Here is an 8,336-nt window from a genome sequence, read left to right as displayed (position 1 = left end):
TTATTATTGGCCATTCGACGCCATTTTTAATATTTTCTAGTACTTTTGCGATACTGCCATAAGCCGGTCGCGCTTCTCTGATAATCTAGGACTCTACCTAGAACCGGCTTTATGCATTTCATGTGCTCCAGACCTATATTGATGAAATCGCAATATAATTGTAATATTCGTAATCAGGAAAATTGCTTGTATCTCTCTACAGAGTGATTTTTTGGAAAAAATGAGCAAAATAAAATTTTATTCTGATGTCTGCACTATCGTGCTTTAAGGTGCAGATAATTTTATTTATATTATTTAAAAACCAAATTGTAAAATCCAGCTTTGTGGAAGGTTTAGCAACTTCATAAAATATAAATAATTTTCCTCAATGAAAAGCTCGTTGCAAAATATTGCTTCTACGAAAGAAAATATGAGATTCGATTTTACACCACAATTAATTAAGGAACAGCTGGTAATTTTCCTTTGTAATACTTATTAAGAGTGGAATTGCAAAATCTGGCTCTTTAGCAGCTTTTGTACCTTCGTAAGAGAGAAATAAGCTAAAAGAAGTTTCATAATAAAATATTACTTTTAAGAGACAAAATATAGTAAAGTACAGATATGTATCTGCACCGTGAATAAAGTGTACATGAGGTGTAAATAAATTTGCCTGTCTCTTCTACCGGTCCTTAATTATCTTAGGTATAATAAAAGAAATGATTTATGGATACGAAAGAATATACCTTTCAAAATAAGTTATAATTATTTTATTACAGATATGGTATCAAATCAAACACTTTTAAAAATAGCGAGCTTGGGAGGATTTGTAACAGCAACTACAGGTTATGCTTTTTATTATCGCATACAATATGATATTAAAGAAAGTGAAACTTATAAAGATGTTATGAATACTCTACGTGCACATAAAAAAGCTGTACCATATCTTGGAGAACCTATAATGTTGGGCCGTATCAGTTATGGTGATGGACATCGAATGCTTGAACATGAAGATACAAAAATTACACAAAGTTACAAATGGTTTAAAATTCCGCTTACAGGTACCAATACTAAGGGAAAATTATATTACGAAGTAATATTAAACCATAAACTTGAAAACAAGCCTGAGGCGTCTAAAATTGAAATTACATTTGATAATATACCTGGAAAGACGTTTGTAATAAGACAATATGAAATATAAGTTAAAATAATGACAAATTTGTATTACGAAAAAATTTATTTTTATGTGAAAATATTACAGATAATTATTTGATTATATAAAATAGTTAAGTAGTATTGCAATTGAAAACAAATTAAAATGAGAATAAAAAGATAATTAAAATATATATATAGATATTAATGAAATGTTTGTAAAGGCATATCAGTAACATCTTTAGGTACTCTCAAACCGCGTCTTGTATAGCCCAAAGCTGCTTGGATAATATGTATTGCTGCTTGTACAGTCATTTTCACATCATGTTCACTACCAATTTGTGGATTAACTTCCACTAAATCGATAGCTCTCAATCTATGTGTTCTAGATATCTCTTCCATCAGATGAATTGCTTCTCTAAGAGACAGTCCTCCACGTACTATATAAATATGCAAATATAAGGATTTAATAAGAGTAATACTTGTGTACACTCAACATAATTGTGATGCAAACCTGGTGTTCCAGTACTGGGTGCTTCGAGTGGATCTAATGCATCTATATCAAAGCTAACGTGTAGAGATCTTGAGTTATGAGGATCTATTTTATTAAGTGCCATATGCATCACGTCGTGAATACCTAAAAATATTAGTCAAATATATTAAACATTTTATGTGATCACTGCATAATTATTCACATCCGAACCATAACGTTCTATATCTTCCATTCCATAAGCGGTAATACCAAATTTTTCAATTATTAATCTTTCATAGCGATCTATGGATCTCAGACCAATATAAGCCACGTTTCTAATAGATAATCTATAAAAAAATAATACACTGATTAAATTTATTTTTTATTTATATTTGTAAGTAACAATTTATATTTAATTCATTTTAATTAATTTGCATAATTTAAAAAATAAATTAACAAAAATGCTTGAATGTTGTGATATTCTTACATTGGCATCTGCCAGTCCATTCCTGGTAAATACGGCCAATAATCAGCTAGCTCCAAAGTTAACAATGCTACAGGCATTCCATGCACATTACCACTCTCACTAGTTTTGTTAGTATTTAAATCTGCATGTGCATCTACCCATATTACTGCCACATCTTGTCTTTCCTATGAAAAAAATATAACATTTAGATTCAATAAATTATTAGTTTATTTAAAAAATATTTCTTTTTTCTACCTTGACGTGTCCATCGATTGTACCGATGCTCAAGCTATGATCACCACCGATTGTTAATGCTTGCCTGCCATCACGTAATACTTGTCGAATTTGTTCAGATAAATTACTCATACAGCTAGCCACATGGCCCAAATGTGACATATTTTTTACATCATTTATGTTATTTGCATTGTAAAGCACATCACCATAATCTCGCACATCCAACTCTTTTTTTTACGGAATAAATATAAATTATGTTAACTTACAATTATATTTATGTTTATACAAAAGATAAATATACATCCTTGCATAAATTTACCTAATATTTTCAATTCATCTATCAGTCTTGCTGCTCTAATTGCCTCAGGTCCACATGCTACTCCTTCTTTTTTCTGTATAAATCATAGTATAACATTTAATATTCTTATCTTTTAATCCTTTAATCCTTTATTTAAAACATGCAGTTATTGGATATCAAGATTAAAATTGTTTACTATTCACATTTCACATATTTTATATTTACCTGTCCTTTATCAAAAGGTACTCCGATTATACCAACTTTTCCACTATAATAGTAATTACCTAACTTACTAGAAATTATGCGAGCTTTAGTCAATATATTCATTTTGAACTTTCTATCTTGTTGTAGAGTTACTTGTGATTATATAGAAAAAATAATCTGTTCTTTGACCTATGCTATATACTGCAGTCTGATATGGAAATCTTATTGACGACATAGATGGAGCAAAAAACCATAATCAACAATAAACATGAGCAGTAGATATAAGTATTAAAGTATGTATATGTGTCTCATACATATTGTATTTGTGTACCGAAGACGTCTGAGATACGACCGAGTCCCATGATGTATATATAAAATGTATAAACGTATATTAATTATAAAAATTAAGTGAATATTAATCATTTCAAATTTGTGTAATGCTCAAATAAACAAAGTACAAGTATTTATTAGTCATAACTCTTTTATAAAATAATTTCACAATGATTTATCACACAATAATAAACTATAGAATTTGAATTATATAATATACCAATAATTTTCATATTGAGAATATGAAATTAATAACTTTTGTATTACATGTAAAATATGTAAAATGTATTTTTTTGTGATATTACAATTATTATTAGTAATATTTCTTTGTTTCATATTTTACTAATGTAAATAACAAAAAGATACAAATGAAATACAATCGACTATCCATATTAGAATCATTGAAAACAAATTTCTCCTTTTTTAAATTTCTAAAACACACATAGAAATTTATACTTTTAAAACACTGTTCTTACTCTATAATGTGCGTATGTAAAATGAAAATGTGCAATATTATCATTTTTGTTTTCTCATTCTAAAATTCTTTAATTAATAACAAGTGTAAAAGAGTAAAACAAAAGGAACTTTTACCAGAGAAAAACTAACTTAAAATAGAGGAAAATTTAGAACATAGGAAAAGTAGAATGAAGAAATTCTACAAAAAGTACATAATGACATATTCTTCATATTTATTTCTATTAAATATTTTTAATGTAGAAATTATTTCGGCCCAAGCATCTGTTCAGGTCTAACCCATTGATCAAATTGTTCCGCTGTTATTCCATGTTTTAATGCAGATTCTTTTAGCGTAAGTTTTTCTTTGTGCGCATATTTTGCGATTGTAGCAGCCTATACAAAAAATTATATAAAGTTAAATCTTTACAAAAATATTAGTAATTCTTATATATATACTATAAGGAATTTTCATCTCCGTGTTCTAAAGAAACAAAAATTTATAAATACCTTATCGTATCCAATATGTGGATTCAATGCTGTGACAAGCATCAAACTTTCATTCACATTCCTTTTTATATTATCAATATTCGGAACAATGCCAACGACACAATTTTTTGCGAACGAAGAACAGGCATCACCTAATAATCTTGCAGATCTCAAAGTATTTGCGACCATAACTGGTTTAAAAACATTAAGTTCAAAGTGTCCATTACTGCCACCGATACTTATTGCAACATGATTGCCCATTACTTGACTACACACCATGGTCATTGACTCAGTTTGTGTAGGATTTACTTTCCCAGGCATAATAGAACTTCCAGGTTCATTTTCTGGAAGAGATAATTCTCCTAAACCACATCTAGGCCCGCTTCCAAGGAATCTAATATCATTTGCAATCTATGAAAATTATATTAAAAAATATCAGTAGAACTATAAATAATCAATAGAGTAGACTATAAATACATTGTTTAAATAGCATTAATGATATTAAATGTATTAATGCCTACTTTCATTAGAGAAACAGCTACTGTATTAAAAGCGCCATGTACTTCAACAATTGCATCATGCGCAGCCAGAGCTTCAAATTTATTTGGAGCAGGGATAAATGGTAAACCAGTGAGTTGCGCAATTTTCGCAACTGCCTTTTCTGAAAAGCCCTTTCGCGTATTCAATCCAGTTCCGACTGCTGTACCACCAAGAGCTAACTGATACAATCTTGGAAGTGTATCTCTTACTCTCTTAATACCATATTCCATCTGTGTAGCATATCCTGCAAAAAATATATATATATACATATGTATATACATACAGGATGAGGCGCTTAAAACAGGCCATCTGAATAATTTCTGAAATGGTTCGAACATTAGATTGAAATTAATAGGGTTACAATGGTATCATGAAATTTATTATTTAATCTTGAAAACACCGACTTTAATCTTCCAGGGAAGACGGGGGAAAAGGGAGATTGAAAATCTTAAATGGTGGTAAAAAAAATTTTAGAGACCTCAACGACCTCGCGTTTTTCTTGTCTTAAAAAATTCATTCAAAGGAGTCCTCACTTAACCCCACATGCCATTTAAGATTTTCAAACCTCCTTCCCCCTGGATGGATTAAAATCGGTGTTTTCACGATTAAATAATAGATTTCATGATGTCATTGTAACCTTATAAATTTCAATTCAATATCTCGAACCATTCAGAAATTATTGAGGTGGCCTGTTTAAGCGTCTCATCCTGTGTGTGTATGCATGTGTGTATGTGTGGGGTGTGTGTGTGTGTGTGTGTGTATCTTATAAATTATTCCAAACTAAAATAGTTTGAATAAATATAAACCTGAAAATTCTTGACCCAATGTCAATGGTACTGCATCCTGGGTATGTGTTCTACCAATTTTTATAATATCTTTCCATTCATCAGCTTTTTCTTTCAATGTTTTATGTAATTCTTCTAAACCTGGAATCAATACTTTATGAATCTCTAAGGCAACAGCTATATGCATAGCTGTTGGAAACGTATCATTGCTACTCTGCGACATATTAACATGATCATTTGGATGTACAGGGTTTTTTGAGCCAAGTTCGCCACCAAGTATCTCAATTGCACGATTGGCAATAACCTAAAATATTTTTAATATATTTTGTTAAATTAAATAGTTATTCATAGGATGATAATTATCATTATTTATTACAATAATTATATAATTCAGTAATGTTAAAATTAATATAATATTTAACCTCATTGACATTCATGTTAGTTTGTGTGCCAGATCCAGTTTGCCAAATAATTAAGGGAAAGTGATCATTGTACAACTTTCCGCTTATTACGTCATCTGCTGCCTTACTAACGGCATCAGCAATTCTAGGATCCAAATTATATTCTTTATTTATTTCTGCGGCAGCTTTTTTTAATATACCCATAGCTATAATCAGCCTGCACTATAAAAATAATCATTGGTTATTTCAAATGTAAGAAAAGAGGAGAAAATGCATTAATTTAACAAATAAATTTTTTTTTAATTTGTTGCTTACAGGCATACGTTCAAATGTATCACCAATTGGAAAATTCATCATTGCTCGAAGAGTTTGTGCGCCATAATATTTGTCTGTAGGAACTTTTAATTCTCCAAATGTATCTCTCTCAATTCTGTAATTCTTATATTCCTACACATACAAAATTTGTAATTATATATTCGTATGATAATACAAATATAAAATATGTAATAATATATAAAATTTATATGATTAATAAAAATTTTAAAGTATAATATGTAAATTTATATAATTAATAAGTACATGTATATTATGTACATGTATTGTATATTATGTAGGCATATTGTCTATTATGTATATATGTATGCGTTTATTTATTATACAGGATAAAACAATTATCATTTTTAATATATTTGAAATTGTAGAAGTATTGAGAGCAGGAGAATTTAACAAATTTAACAAAAGTTGCTTTACAAGATATCATTTTGAGGCGATAATGTTTGATTTCTGTAGATAATCTTTATCTTTAATTGTATTTAATTACTAATCTTTAATTAATTTTAGATTTCATATTTCTAAAATCTAAAGATTATCTTTATTTCTTTTTTAATTCAAACTATGTAGATTTTCTTAGATAAATCAATTTAAATATTCCTATATAAATTTTAAAATAAGATTAAAGAAAAATAAATAATTTACTAAATCTTTTGTCATTTATTTTGACATAAAACATTTTTCTATGATCTTATTATAATATTTTTATGCATACAATGAGATAAATAATTGATATAAAAAAATATATTGCTTAAAAAAAGTATGCGGTTTCCAATATATAATTATATATTTTTAATGCAAGTATGAATTTTTTTATATTGATATAATTGAATAATTTAATTATTTTGTGTATAAAATTATAAAAGCAAATTAAACAATATATTTCATATTTTGTTAAAATAATATATAAAAAAATTCAAATTGTTCATAATTTTATAACAGTATAGTTTATAACAATATAGTTTAGTATCATTTTGATAACAGTATAGTTTAGTATCATTTTGATATGCAGAAAATTAAAGGAAAATATACTTATATAAAAAATTAATTAAAAAATTTTTTTTTAATCTTGAAAGCAAATTAAAAAACAAATACAGAGATATGTTTGAGAGACATGACGATTTCTTGCTTTACCATGTAACTTTTATTAGAAATTATATATTCAATTTTTCTCCTTATTTTCATAGTTTGAAAAATATTAAAAAGAATAGTAGATTATTGCTTTGTTCTGTTATATACAAATATAAAAGTACAGTTTAAACTTGTTCACCATTATAAGGATTATGTAAGATGTTAGATGTAGTCAGTAACACGTTGGCAGAAAGACTGAAAGTCAATAGAATGTAGAAGTTTCTCGTTTCTGCATAGATGATAAGCATGATAAGCAAGATGTGTGTGTAAGTAAAACTTACATATAGGTATACATCATAAAAAATTATTTTAACATTTATTACATTTTTATTATTTTTTAAATGTACTTATAATTTTACTATCATGACAATTCGTTTATAATAATTCATATATTTTATAAAATAGAATTAACGATATATTATTATAAGTTTTTAATAAAAATGATAAGAGATAGAAAATAATAAGAGAGAGAGAGAGAGAGAGAGAGAGAGAGAGAGAGAGAGAGAGAGAGAGATAAAACGCCAATAAGTCTTATTAAAAATGTTATATAAAAGATATATATAACAAGACTGAAATATTTTTAAGATGGTCGTGTATATACCTTATTGGTCATAGTGACTGTCGAGGTGGATAAATATAATTTCAATGAAGAATAAATTGACAATTTTTTCAATTGACGCAAACCATGATTAGGGAGATAGCACTTCAGTATATTCAACATGATTGTTTTTAAAGTTCTGACAATCTGTCTTATTTAGCAAATATTACAAAGGCATGTGGGCAAGACTAGAATAATAAACAACAGTTGGCGTATTCTAGTTTTACATCATTAAAACGTTGGTACCATGAAGTATGAATAATCTTACTTCATAGTTGGTACACATATTAAGTTTGGTGCGCATTAGGGTACGTTCTCACTGGCCTAGTTTACACCGAGTATTTGATACACGTACTAACTAGTAACTTTCTATTAAATTTTCTTAATTTCGACGATACATATAAACTTATACATAATATATGTATTTAATTAATCATATTAATGCATAGTGTATCCTGTCTCTTATACACATCTCTG

The 8,336-nt window shown here is 27.8% G+C and overlaps 3 protein-coding genes across 8 annotated transcripts; 1 reads left to right on the top strand and 2 right to left on the bottom strand.

The window, feature by feature from the left end:
- The first annotated feature begins 567 nt into the window (after positions 1-567).
- LOC105449441 lies at positions 568-1,605 on the top strand. Of its 2 annotated transcripts, XM_011688691.1 has the most exons (3): positions 574-681; positions 756-1,037; positions 1,518-1,605. In XM_011688691.1, the coding sequence occupies exons 2-3, from the start codon at positions 758-760 to the stop codon at positions 1,535-1,537; spliced, it is 300 nt and encodes a 99-aa protein (XP_011686993.1). In that variant the 5' UTR covers positions 574-681; positions 756-757; the 3' UTR covers positions 1,538-1,605. The 2 variants fall into 2 exon arrangements, with proteins under 2 accessions (XP_011686992.1, XP_011686993.1); XM_011688690.1 differs by lacking the exon at positions 1,518-1,605 and having other exon boundaries at positions 568-681; positions 756-1,194.
- On the bottom strand, positions 1,271-3,408 carry LOC105449442 (arginase, hepatic). 2 transcript variants are annotated; one of them, XM_011688692.1, is made up of 7 exons: positions 2,824-3,408; positions 2,620-2,692; positions 2,322-2,527; positions 2,088-2,251; positions 1,832-1,947; positions 1,643-1,765; positions 1,271-1,568 (listed from the first exon to the last, which is right to left on the bottom strand). In XM_011688692.1, exons 1-7 carry the CDS (start codon positions 2,923-2,925, stop codon positions 1,333-1,335), a joined length of 1,020 nt encoding a protein of 339 aa, XP_011686994.1. In that variant the 5' UTR covers positions 2,926-3,408; the 3' UTR covers positions 1,271-1,332. The 2 variants fall into 2 exon arrangements, with proteins under 2 accessions (XP_011686994.1, XP_011686995.1); XM_011688693.1 differs by having other exon boundaries at positions 1,871-1,947.
- Positions 3,409-3,797: 389 nt separating this feature from the next.
- LOC105449440 (fumarate hydratase, mitochondrial-like) lies at positions 3,798-8,101 on the bottom strand. Of its 4 annotated transcripts, none has more exons than XM_011688687.1 (8): positions 7,863-7,952; positions 7,401-7,490; positions 6,116-6,247; positions 5,822-6,022; positions 5,421-5,703; positions 4,596-4,858; positions 4,096-4,485; positions 3,798-3,981 (listed from the first exon to the last, which is right to left on the bottom strand). In XM_011688687.1, exons 2-8 carry the CDS (start codon positions 7,401-7,403, stop codon positions 3,853-3,855), a joined length of 1,401 nt encoding a protein of 466 aa, XP_011686989.1. In that variant the 5' UTR covers positions 7,404-7,490; positions 7,863-7,952; the 3' UTR covers positions 3,798-3,852. The 4 variants fall into 4 exon arrangements, with proteins under 4 accessions (XP_011686989.1, XP_011686990.1, XP_011686987.1 ...); XM_011688688.1 differs by having other exon boundaries at positions 6,116-6,238; XM_011688685.1 differs by lacking the exon at positions 7,401-7,490 and having other exon boundaries at positions 7,863-8,101.
- Positions 8,102-8,336: the final 235 nt, after the last annotated feature.

This window comes from Wasmannia auropunctata, unplaced genomic scaffold (genome assembly GCF_000956235.1).
Source record: "Wasmannia auropunctata unplaced genomic scaffold, wasmannia.A_1.0 LD336076.1, whole genome shotgun sequence".
In the NCBI taxonomy this organism is placed as follows: Eukaryota; Metazoa; Arthropoda; class Insecta; order Hymenoptera; family Formicidae; genus Wasmannia; species Wasmannia auropunctata.
This window is presented reverse-complemented; position numbering and strand designations above follow the sequence as displayed.